This window comes from Symphalangus syndactylus, chromosome 3 (genome assembly GCF_028878055.3).
Source record: "Symphalangus syndactylus isolate Jambi chromosome 3, NHGRI_mSymSyn1-v2.1_pri, whole genome shotgun sequence".
Classification (NCBI taxonomy): domain Eukaryota; kingdom Metazoa; phylum Chordata; class Mammalia; order Primates; family Hylobatidae; genus Symphalangus; species Symphalangus syndactylus.
The window spans coordinates 119,136,710-119,149,801 of NC_072425.2; the positions used below are offsets into that span (position 1 = coordinate 119,136,710).

General features: G+C 41.9%; 1 protein-coding gene across 12 annotated transcripts in view; it reads left to right on the forward strand.

Annotated features, from left to right (window-relative positions):
- The first annotated feature begins 1,077 nt into the window (after nt 1–1,077).
- The window catches only part of YAP1 (Yes1 associated transcriptional regulator), a 124,959-nt gene continuing 112,944 nt past the window's right edge, over nt 1,078–13,092 (forward strand). For 8 of the 12 annotated variants that reach the window (XM_055272894.1, XM_055272898.1, XM_055272896.1 and 5 more), the window contains exons 1-2: nt 1,078–1,820; nt 4,795–5,045. In XM_055272894.1, the coding sequence (XP_055128869.1) occupies nt 1,500–1,820; nt 4,795–5,045 (572 nt within the window). In that variant the 5' untranslated portion in view covers nt 1,078–1,499. The remainder of the gene's footprint in view (nt 1,821–4,794; nt 5,046–13,092) is intronic. The other 4 variants (XM_055272893.2, XM_055272897.2, XM_055272895.2 and 1 more) reach the window with 1 other exon arrangement.

A 13,092-nucleotide genomic window follows, 5' to 3' on the forward strand; every position in this document is an offset into this window, starting at 1 on the left:
AAAAAACAAAACAGCAGAGTGTATGACTTAAAAAACATTTCTATTGTTTTTGAGTGGCTTCCAGAAGGGCTCCTTGTACATCAGGTGCCTGGGGTGACCTCCTTGCCCATTCATTTCTTATTCAGTCCACATTAACGGAGTCCACCCTCGGGCCAGGCATAGCAGGGGTAGGGACCCAGCTCCCCGAGGATGAAAGACAGGTACAGAGGAATGAATGCTTGCACCTGAAGAAGCACTGATTTTTTGGATTGCGGCTTCCAGTAACTATGTTGCAAATTCGAGTACTAAAAAAGTTGATGTGATTTCACTATTTGGAAAATGTAGTGTTTTTGTTTCTTTTAATAAGTTACACTGAGTCACAGACCTGGTCTCAAAGGTTCAATTACAGTAACCGTTTATCCCTTTCAAGTGAGTTTTTGCATACTAACAGATAAGTAAAACAGAATTACAAAATAAAGTTAATGCTGAAAACAATGGACCTTTATTAACATCAGTGCCGGCTCACGGTATCTATTTTAACTCCAATCTATCCTCGCAGCTTTAAGCTCGCACTGGCGCTCCGCTCGGTCAAGCCGGGGTAACGCGAGGAGGAGGAGGTGGGTTCGCATATCCTCTCTCCACTTCTTTCGGCCTTGGCCCTTTCGCAGGTCCAGGCGAGCTGGAAGCGCCTTTCCCGAGCACGGGCGGGGAAAAGGGGCCGAGCGGGGCGGAAGGACTTCCTGCAAGCCAAGGGCGCCCGCGTTCTCCGCAGACACCACAGTTCGGTCCGGGATTGGACCCATCGTTTGTGGTTCGCGGGGCAGAATACGGGGCACACTTCTGGCCCCTGCCTGGCTGAGCGCGGGCGAAGGGCGGACCGGGCCCGGGCGAGCGGGTCACGTGCGGCCGGGAGAGGCGCCGCGGGCCGGGAGTGTGCAGGAATGTAGCAACTTGCAGAGAAGTTTCCCTGCGCTGCCGGCCGGGCCGCGGTGCGGGCGGGCGCGCAGAGGAAGGAAGAGCCGAGAGGAGGCGGGGCCGCGGCGGCGCGGGCGGGCGCTTCTCCTAACTTTAGTTTTGGCGTCTGAGGCGAGTTTCTGTCTCAGTCGGGCGCAGCCGCCGCCAGGGAAAAGAAAGGGAGGAAGGAAGGAACAAGAAAAGGAAATAAAGAGAAAGGGGAGGCGGGGAAAGGCAACCAGCCGTCCGGCCTCCGTCAAGGGAGTTGGAGGGAAAAACTTCTCAGGCGCCGCAGGTCCGAGTCCCTCGCAGCCCCTCCCGAGGCGCAGCCGCCAGACCAGTGGAGCCGGGGCGCAGGGCGGGGGCGGAGGCGCCGGGGCGGAGGATGCGGGGCCGCGCCGCAGCCCCCCGGCCCTGAGAGCGAGGACAGCGCCGCTCCCGCCGCCCAGCGCCGCCCGGCCCGCAAGCCGTCGCCGCTTCTCCACCTCGGCCCGTGGAGCCGGGGCGTCCGGGCGTAGCCCTCGCTCGCCTGGGTTACGGGGTGCGCGTCGGGGGAGGCCGAAGCCATGGATCCGGGGCAGCAGCCGCCGCCTCAACCGGCCCCCCAGGGCCAAGGGCAGCCGCCTTCGCAGCCCCCACAGGGACAGGGCCCGCCGTCCGGACCCGGGCAGCCGGCACCCGCGGCGACCCAGGCGGCGCCGCAGGCACCCCCCGCCGGGCATCAGATCGTGCACGTCCGCGGGGACTCGGAGACCGACCTGGAGGCGCTCTTCAACGCCGTCATGAACCCCAAGACGGCCAACGTGCCCCAGACCGTGCCCATGAGGCTCCGGAAGCTGCCCGACTCCTTCTTCAAGCCGCCGGAGCCCAAATCCCACTCCCGACAGGTAACCTCGTCGCCCCTCTCCCCGCTTTCCCGTCGGGCGGGCCTCAGACCGGGGGGGCGCTCGGGAGCCGCGGCCGCCAGCTCTGGCCAGGGGAGGGGGGTTGCGGGAACTCTAGCTGGGGTGGGGGTCCGGAGGCGAAGTGGAGGAACTGGAGTCGTCCGCTCCGCCGCGGTGACCAGCTCTCCACTCCTCCCAGAGTCCGGGGCTGAGATTTGTTTTTCCCTTCTGAGTTTTTCTCTGCGGTTGCAGTCCCGGGGGGCGTGCTTTCCCTCCTTCCTTTCTTTCTTCCCGGGGTTCCCGGGAGGTTGGCGGGAGTGGAGGAGGGGTGGGGAGGAAGGAAGGGGGTGGGGAAAGTCGGGCCTGGGCCGCGGTGGGCTTGCACAATGCGCGCGCCTCCGCGCGCTCCGCACCTTCGCTCCCGCCGGGGCCGGGCTGGGAAAGGGGGAGGGGGGCCTCTGGCATTTGTGTGTGGGTGTGTTGCCAGCGGCGGCCGAGTTTGTGAAGTTGAGCCCTGGGCCCCTTTCCTTTGCGGCCTCTCGGTCCACTTCAGTCTCCTGGGGGAGTCAGATAATTGTTCTCGTTTTCCAGTGTTGATTAGAGGTGGGGGTAGAACCGGTCCATTTAGTTTCTTGCTCTTTCTTTCCTTCCCGTGTCCCGTTTCCCTTCCCCCTCTTCCTCCCGTTAGCGTTTATTTTCCTCGCGGCTCAGGCGATTTCAGAATACAGGTTTCGGGCTTCCCCTGCCCAGACTTTCCTGGAAGTTGTTTATGGAGTTCTTTCACCCCTGCGCTTTCCTTGTGTCTTGGAACTTGGGCCGGCTCGCTCTTATCAAACTTAGTAGGTCGCGTGTTGGTTTCCCAGTTGTAGACTATTATTTACAGTCGGCTGAAACGCTTTTGAATTAGCCACATCTGTACGTTGCGCAGGAACTGAGCTGCGCTTTACAGTACCGAGGTTTTAACACAAGCCTTTGATAACACACTGCAGGTTGACTCATAGGCTAAGTCCTGCCTAGTTCAACTGTGATTAAAAGTTAATGTTTGGGAAGCGATGACTAATTCTAGGATCGCCATTGCTTTTTAATTCTTATTGCGGATATGAACATGGCTGCTATTCCACATACACAATGTTCGATTATTTTGCCAACTTGATTCAGCATAGAAGTGAAACTATTTATAATGAGAGTGTTAACATTCCGATAGGTCCCAGTGGATTTGTTTAGTGTAGGGTTCTCTCTTTTTCTTTTTTATTTCTTCTTTTTTTTTTTTTTTTTAAGAACTTGCTTCAGGATAAACTTCAGCATAGAAACTTTGCCCAAAAGTTAATAGGTTTTCCAAATACTGCAATGTAGTTAGCCCACTCGGGCTGTAACTTGAGTGGAAAGAAGAGTTACCGCCCCCACTCCCATTCCCCCTCCTATTTGCAGGCCTGTTGTATAGTCTCCTGTCGGAGACCAAAGGGTTTTGGAACTCAGAAAAATTCACTTAACCTGATGACAAAAACCCGGGTTAAGGAGGAGGAAAGAAGGAAAAACAATTTAGCTGCTTGCTTAAACACTTCAATTTGTCAGAAGTAGACTTAGGTATGCTTTTTTCTCTTACCCCCCGAAGTGGGTTTATGGACTCATTGTGGGTAAATGTATGTTGGCATGCACCCTACAGACGGCACAGTATGTTTTCAAAGTATAATACACATAGATTGGATCCCCCATTTTGTGGCATCAGCCACAAAGAATCACAACTGGAAAGTGTACTTTTTCTTCTAGTAAATAATTTTTACAAGAATTTATATCCAGCAGTTCTAAAATTCATAAACTATTATAGTTTTGTTTGTTTCAAATAAGTTTTTAAGTGTTTTGCATCTGTAAATTCGACTTTTATTTCTGCTAATGATTTCCTAAATCATACTTATTCTGATGGGAAACTCAAAAAGGTATATCACTTTAAGGTATTAATGACTCCACTGAGTCCTTCCAGTTTCCTTACCTTTGTGAATCTAGAAATTCTAACTTTTTGATAATCAAACTCTAATTCTAATTAAAAACATTTTAAAAACTATGCAAGATTATGAATAGTACAAATCTAAGTTGTAAATACTGTTCACAACACAAACTGGTGACTGTAAGTTCTTTTATATACATCCATTTTTCCGTCATGAAAACTATTTTACAAACGAGAAAACAGGCATATGGAAGTTAAGATACTTGTTCAGTGTCACACTAGCCACCTTAGACTGGAACTCAGATCTTTGGGGTCTGAATGAAGAATTTTTTTTGCTTGTATAGAGTTGTGGATGTGTGTGAGTTCTTAAGTTATAATTGGATTGATAACATCTTTATTTTCTACATACAAAGATATAGTTGGGTTATTTTCCTCCTGTTCATTGTAGATGGCTTTTAAGAACATTTGGGCAGTTCAAATTTGTTGCTCTCATTAAAATTTGTGTAATTTGTTATGATTTCTTTATTGATGGCATTTTATCATGGTGGGAATAAATGACAAGGGCTTGTTTTTTCTTGGGCTTGACCTAGAAAAAAAATTAATTACTTAAAACCTAGTAAAAAATGTATATTCTTTGTGTTGTGTTTATACTTAGAACATTTTAGAACTTGTAAAAGCACCCATAACTACACTGACCTCTTAAAAATTAGGTTTTAAAATTCACTATTATCTTTGAAATGTTTTATTCATTCAGTACTAGTTGCCCTTACATGTCTAGTGTGGAGTAGGTGGAAATTCATTAGATGGACTGCTCATCAATAAAATTACAAACACTTATAAAATTTATATTAAAATTATATAATATTAAAAGTATCCATTTGAAAACCTGTGTTCTCCAGTGTTGAATATTAAGTGTTGAAATTTTCCTTTTACTTAGATATTCGGCTGTAATTAAGTGCTGACTGAGAAATTTAAAGGGACTCAGTTGTGTTTTTTTTTTTTTTTTTTAATTTTTCATCTTAATATTCCTAATAGGCCAGCACTGATGCAGGCACTGCAGGAGCCCTGACTCCACAGCATGTTCGAGCTCATTCCTCTCCAGCTTCTCTGCAGTTGGGAGCTGTTTCTCCTGGGACACTGACCCCCACTGGAGTAGTCTCTGGCCCAGCAGCTACACCCACAGCTCAGCATCTTCGACAGTCTTCTTTTGAGATACCTGATGATGTACCTCTGCCAGCAGGTTGGGAGATGGCAAAGACATCTTCTGGTCAGAGATACTTCTTAAAGTAAGTGAAATAATGGTGGGAGACAGTTATCTAAGAAAAATATGTATTGGAAAACACAGTAAAGTGGTGTCAAGATACAGAATATCATTTGTTTTTATGTTTAATATTTATGTTAAGCTCTGTAGCTCTGTTATATCTTCCATGTATATGTTTCAGTTTGGTATGACCTAAATACCTTTGTTAGTATGGGTAATATTTTGAAAGCTTTACTGAGTCTTGGTTCTGAGCCTCCTTATAATCTTTTCTTTTGTGGAAGTTTGGTTATTCTCATTTTGAGCTTGTGCCAAGCCTGTTAATTAGCCTAGCACAAAACAGAAAGAATACCATGAAAATTTTCAAATTCTGGGAATTACAGGGCTAGCAACGTCTTACGAAGTACGTATGGTGCTACTTGTATCTTTTTAAATAAATATTTTATTGGTAGAGAACTACAAAATAAGTAGGGCTTTTTGGGGAGTCTAATTTTACAGTATTTTGAATTGTGAAATGACAAGCACTACAGCCGAAGCTTGATGTGACTTACCAATATTTCCCCCAAAAATGTAAGGGGAAATATAAATTTTTAGGTTTCATATGCAGTCGCTCAGTGACAAACTTCTTTCAAGCTAATAGGTCTTCACAACAGAAACCCTCCTCTCTGGGAAAACAAAAACATGACCATTGGGTCATTTATTTTTTTTTCAGTCTTTCTGTGTTTAACAAAATGGCAAAATTGCACTAGGCTGAAAAGACCTAAATAGAATTTTCTCTCCCCTAATTTTGAAATTACAGATAAGCCCTCAATTTTTTTCTGGCTTGTTTGGATCAAGTATATATAAAATGTTGACTAAAACTAATTATGATAGACTGAAATTGATGTCTTTTAAAAAGCTCACTTAATAGTGTTTAATCAGGTTGAGATAATAAAGTGAAAAACAGTGTAAGTTTTGATTCAGATATGTCTTGACAGTCTACTCCTAAGGCAAATGTAACATTTATTTATCATATCAGATAATACCATTAAGGATGTTTGGTTGTGTGAATCCTAATATGTGTTTTATATTGTCTTCCAGGGTGGGTTGCTACTTTGTAATGTAAGATAGAAAGTTTTGTGACAGACTTACAGAAGAGCAAAGGAAAAGGTTTGATCGTGAAAAGTTCGTACAGTTTTTTTTGCCCCCTTTCCTGCAACTTTTTCTTTTCTTTTCTTTTCTTTTTTTTTTAATTCATTTTCTGGTGTCCTGGTATCCATTTCAAAGGATCAGGTTTCAACCAGAACAGTAAAGGGCCTGAGACTGGAAAGTACACACAAGTCTGGCAAACTCATCTGCATGAGCAAGATCATTTGTTCTCAAGCAGACATCCAAAGTAAATGATTGAAAGAGCTGCTAGCTGTGAAGGATGTGTCTTGAAGGGGAAGGGAGTGGAAACAAACCAGGTTGTTAGGAAGAAAAAGAAAGGCTGCACTTTTTTGAACCTCTCCCTGCTGGGTCACATGCTGACCTGGGGAGGTTTTTAAACAGCTTAATAGCCTGCTTGCCTTCTTTCTTTGGTTGATGCTGTGGCTAAAAGTATAAGGTTAAAGAGCAACATTTATGCTCTTCTTCTTAGTTCTTTGTATCTTGTAATAATTGCTTGTAGGTGATATCTGCCTACGATTTCATTATTTTGAATGAATGATCTTTTTTTGAGCTGTAATCAGTATTCTAGATATGGTTGGCCTTCCATATCTGTGGGTTCAGCATTCGTGGATTCAACCAACCTCTGATTGAAAATATTTGGAAAAAAATTACATCTGTATTGACTAATGTACAAACTTTTTTCCTTGTCATTATTTCCTAAATAATGTAACAACTATTTAGCCTTTACATTGTATTATTATAAGTAATCTAGAGGTGATATTAAGTATATGGGAGAATATGTGTAGGTTATATGCAAATATTATGCCACCTTATATGAAAGACCAGAGTGTCTGTGGATTTTAGTACATGTGGGAGGTCCTGGAACCAGTCCTTGACCACAGATGCTAAGGAATGACTATTCATTTTTCAAAGTTTCCAATGATTCTTCCTTTGTGAAGAAATGTTTCTCTTAAAGGTATTGATATATGTGGATGGATTAATGAAGGATATATACCTTCCAGCCCCAGTCACCTCAGTTCACCCCTGTCAACTATGGGCCTGTAAGGAAGATAAACCAGGCCAAAATAAATAAATCTCAAATTATGTCATAGGAGAAAAGGTTGCAAGGGTAGAGAGATATTTACCTGGAAAAGAAAAAACTGGGAGGAGGAGAGATAAGACATGATTGTTGTTTCAGTGTTTCTGGGGAGCTTTCATGTGGGATTAGGATTAGTCTTACTATATAAGAAATGTGAGGAATTTTGATTCCATGGAAGAATTTTCTTATATAAAACTTTTAAGAACTAGAAGAGTTTTCCTGGACAGGTAAATCTTGCTCAATAAATGTAGGTAAAATCATGGTTACTTGGTATCTGTCAGGGATTCTATGGAGGCCCCTAAACATTGGAAGTGGGAGAAGAATGCTGTGGGCTTATAAAATTTTGTATTTTAAGGAGTATCTGCTTTATGAACAATATGCAATTTGGAGAAATGTTATGAAATACGATTATTTCACCTTCTCCAGTTGGCTACTTCCATGATGTTATGGGCTGTATAGTTGTTACAACTTCTTTTTGTGTGCTGAACAGATAAATGAGATTAATATCCTAACCATTAGTCAAAGATGATGATAAACTAAGCTTTTGATGCCAAGTTTCTGTTGTCAAAGTTCATTTTTAGCCTGGTTTTGATGTTTTAAACTAGGGCTGTCTTTGTAATCAATATTTATATACTTTCTTCTTGTATCTAAAGAAGAGTGTTGTTGTCATCAGATGTAGAATAAAGATTTAAATTAGTTGCATATTTTACACTTGTTTTCGCAGTGAAACATTTTATTTTAATGCACCTTTTTAGATATTTGTTGGAACTGACTTTTAAGTTACAAAATCTGTAACTTATTGAGATTTGTATTTGGCATGAAGAGCCTGACTATAAATGGTCCAGACAGGCAAGACGATGTAATTTGAGAAAAAACTTAGAAATGTTGAGTTAAGAAACAACCCAGTTGTTGCCTTGTGACCATAGATGATTGAGTTTTTGAAGTTAGTTGGCCTATCATCTAGTTTCCAGGCAGCATGATTACTGAAAGATTATAGGCAGGCAATCATTTGTCGTTTTAAAGCCCTCCTTAGGTCAGTGAGATCTTGTGGAGAAGACTTGTACCTTACTTTGGCAAGTGATACGGTGGAAGTATGGTGCTAGCTACATTTATCAGTGGCTTGTTTTCAAGTTGTGGGATGAATGTGAAGTATGTAAACAAGGCTTAGCCATATAATATTTGTTCTACTGCATTTACTATTCAAAACTAATTTCTTTACCATTGCATTGAGCTTTCATTTTAAAAGAATTCATTCTCTTTATGACTCTGGGAGTTATTACCTTCTTCAGCTGTCTTACGGTTTTCCTACAGGAAATAGTTCTTCAAGTAGTTGGTCAACAACTTCCTATTTCTTTATAAGCTGCTGAATAACTTCCTGACTCAGTGTTCTATAATATCTCTGGTTTCAAGGAGTGTTTTTACTTGCAAGGTTATTTTATTGACTCTGATGCCTTGTAACTATTACCATGTTCAAGGATATATGTTCTTATATGTAATGTACCATGTAGGACCTTATAATTTGATCTAAGGAATCTGGATCAGTGATTTTAAAAGTTGGTACATTTGCATTGTTTTAATAATGTTCTAATAATTTTTAAATCATAGTTTTGTTTCATTTCCATTGTTAGTCATTTTCTGAATAACTGGCCGCAATGTTTTTAGTCTGCGAAGATTCAAGGTTTTTTGTGGCTGTGATTTGATTAAGTTATATTGAGTATCTTGGTGTACAATTTAAAAAGGATATGTTTTTCAGAGATTTTTGACATTGCATGGCATAAAACTTACCCATATTCCTATATTAATTTGCCTTGTAGATGTGATTGATCGCTATACATAGGCTGATTCTTTCTTTTTTCTTTCTTTCCTTTTTTTTTTTTTTTGGAGACAGAGTCTTGTTCTGTTGTCCAAGCTGCAGTCCAGTGGCGCAATCTTAACTCACGGCAACCTCTGCATCCTGGGTTCAAGTGATACTTCTACCCCGTCTCTACAAAAATACAAAAATTAGCCCAGTGTGTTGGCGCACACCTGTAGTCCCAGCTACTCAGGAGACTGAGGCCGGAGAATTGCTTGAACTTGGCAGGTGGAGGCTGCAGTGAGTTGAGATTACGCCACTCCACCCCAGCCTGGGCGCCAGAGCCAGACTCTGTCTCAAAAAAAAAAAAAAAAGACTATGAACATACACAGTGTATGTTGTTATCATATACAGTGTACCTGATATGTATACAGTGTATACGGAACATATACAGTGTATCTTCGTAATAAAGATTAGGTGTTTTTAAAAGGAAGTTTCACAAAGAATAAGACTATGCTGTTTCTTTCTGTATCAAGTATAACCCAGTTTCCCTTTAAAACTGAAAAGCTTGTAATTTTGCCATTAAATGTTAAGTTGCACACGTGCACATGTATACACAAACAAAAAACCAGTTCAAATTGCAATCACGAAGTATTTCCCTATTTGAGGGAAGGCCAGTCTCTGCTTGTTTGTCTTGCTATTGAGGCTGAGTGGAGAGAGAAGATGAAAGTACGCCCTCAGCTCTGGGGGGTGGGGGAGAGCTTACTTCTGCTCAGTGGGTGGGCATCCCGGGGAAGAATGGCACACAGTGCCACAGTGATTTAGGGAGAAAACCCTGGAGAAACTGTATTCACCAGTGGCAGGAGAAAAACAGTTGGAAGATAGTAGATGTGACAGAGTAAATAGAACATAGAGATTATTAACATATTCCCTGGGAAAAATAATGGAGCTTTTTTTAGTGTGAACTAAGAAGTTCACTAGAACTTCTTTGCATTATTTAATTTGCAACATCATTCAAAGAACAGACTATCACTTGGTGTGTTTAAAAAATTATGATTCTTAGTTCTAGAAAGAATTCCAGAATTATCTCTAGAAGTTTAAATGTAGCAGAATCAATTGACTGCAAGATGGTAGGCTAATTTTCTTTTTAAAGTCACATTAAAAAAAAATACCCTTTCCTAAAGCTTTATCTTAGCCATTTAAAAAAAAACCCAGACATCTAGGTAGCATTTAAATAGTCGAAACTTGGAAAAAAAAAAACCCAGGTTTTTACAACCCTAAGATCAGTCCTCTTTAGTTATGTAGAGAAATATTTTACTTTGTAGTTAGAAAAATAATGTGAATTCACAGCTTAAAATACTCATGCTATCATGACTCTGCATTGCCTTGTACCTTAAAGCTTTGAGGGGAGGTAAACTCTAAACCTTTTTATTGCCAAAATATATATAGAAATTTAGGCTTAGGACCAATCAAAGTGAAGTCATTTTAAAAATCAGTTGCTAAGATTTAAGATTATTCAAACTTAATGCTACCCTCTGTAATAGCATAATTTAGCCATTAATTGTGGCTTGAAAGTTTTTAATAATAGCTGAGTAGCATTGTATAAAGGGTGGTCTTAAAGAGCTGTGTCGTTCTATAACTGTGGTTACTAAGTGATGCACTTCTTACAAAAAGGGCTTCTGATTCTAGGATTAATCAGAACTTCAAACCATGAAAGGGACATTGCTGTTTCTATGAAGAAGAATTGCTTCATGCTTCTGGTTGCTCAAGTGCTGTAGCACCAAGTTTCCTGGGAACAAGTACTGCCACCGTGGAAGCACTTTTATTTACGTAGGGCTTGACCCCTTCTAAATGCAAACAAAGAAGTTTGGTTTAAATCACAGCAGTCCTCCCCACCTCCCCTTTAATATTCTAGACAAGGAAAATGGTCAGTATTTAATCCTCATTTCGCTCCTAGCATGAGAAGAATCATAATTTTTAAACACACCAACCAAGTGATAGTCTGTTGTTTCTTTGAATGATGTTGCAAATTAATAAAATAATGGAAATGGCAGTATCTATTATTTGGGTTTTCTTCCACCAAATATTTCCAATGCTTTATTTGTGATTAGTGCCATTACTTCATTTGCTGTCACTTTAATTTGTGTCTCTATCTCTTTATGGGATGTTAGTCACTCGACTATCAAATTCTTCAGCAGGATTCTCAGTTGGGGGTGGGCGAGGGGACATTTTATTAAAAGCTCCTTCCTTTCTCTTCTTGCAATTGATTACTTAACCTAAAGGGAGGAGGATTTTTGTTTGTTTTTAAAGTAAGGTATTTATTTGGCCAGTAAGTATGTTTAGAGAGTTGATATTTGCATGAAAGTTGCTGCAGATTTGATTTGGGATTTGGAGTAAAGATAGTGTGTTTGTTAAAGTGCTACTGTGTGCTTTGACAAAATGGAATGTAGTATAGAAAGTTGCTTGAAATTCAACCTGTATACCTTGCCACCTAGGAGGTGAAGCAAGATGTGGATTTTTGTTTCCTGTATATGGAAATAGATGTGGGGGTTCTTTTGTTTTATATTTATTAAACAGTCCTCCCTCACTCTTATTCCTTCATGTACGGTAGTCCCTCCCCACCATCCATGAGTTTCCTTTCCAAAGTTTCAGTTACCTGCCATCAACTGTGGTGTAAAAATATTAAAATGAAGAATTCTAGAAATAATTCATGGCCAGGAGTTGTAGCTCACACCTGTAATCCCAGCACTTTGAGAGGCTGAGGTGGGCGTATCATTTGAGCTCAGGAGTTCAAGACCAGCCTGGGCAATGTAGCAAGGTCTCGTCTCTACTAAAAATACACAAAAGTTAGCCGAGCATGGTGGCACCTGCCTGTAGTCCCAGCTACTCGGGAGGCTGAGGTGGGAGAATCACCTGAGCCTGGGAAATTGAGGCTGCAGTGATTGTACCACTGCACTTCAGCCTAGCCTGGGCAATGGGAGTGAGACCTTGTCTCAAAAAAAGCCAAAAACAAAAAACCAGTTCATAAGTTTTAAATTGCAGTGTTCTGAGTAGCGTGATGCAATCCTGCAATCTTGTGCTGTCCATTCTGGGATGTGAATCCTCTCTTTGGCCAATGCATCCACACCGTCTTTGCTACCTCCCACCCCACCACCCCATTGGTCACTTAGTAGCCACCTCAGTTGTCAGATCAAAGACTATAGTATATATATAGGATATAGGGTTTTGTACTATCCACTGTTTCAAGCATCCACTGTGGGGCTTGGAACATTTCCCCTGAGGATAAGTGGGGGACTGCTGCCTCTGATTTTAGGCATTTCTTTTAATAAGGTATATGATTTTTTTGTATTTGTTTGGTTTGAGACAGAGTCTTACTCTGTCACCCAGACTTGGAGTGCAGTCGCATGATCACTGCTCACAGCAGCTTCTACCTCCCAGACTTGTGTGATCCTCCCACCTCAGCCTCCTGAGTAGCTGGGGCTACAGGCATCCACCACCGTGCCTGGCTAATTTTTAAATTTTTTGTAGAGACGGGGTTTTACCATGTTGCCCAGACTGATCTCAAACTCCTGGACTCAAGTGAACCTTAGGCATGAACCACCACACCTGGCCAGGCATATGGTTTTTATTATAAAACTAACATTTATTAGAGAGAATCAGAAAATTCAGGAAAAGAGAAAGGGGGCCTGGTGGCTCATGCCTGCAATCCTAGTCTTTTGGGAGGCTGAGGTGGGCAGATAACTTGAGGCTAGGAGTTCAAGACCAGCCTGGTGAACAGTAAAAACTGGTCTCTACTAAAAATAGAAGGAAAAAAAATGGGCGTGGTAGTGCATGCCTGTAATCCCAGCTACACCTTTTGGGAGGCTGAGGCATGAGAATCGTTTGAGCCCAGGAGGCAGAGGTTGCAGTGAGCCAACATCACGCCACTGCACTCCAGCCTGGGCGACAGAGCCAGACTCTTTTCTCAAAAAAAAAAAAAAAAAAAAAAAAAAAAAAAACAGAAGGAAAAAAAAAAGAGAAAGGGAAGGAAGCACCAGATTCTACCAATGAGAGGTG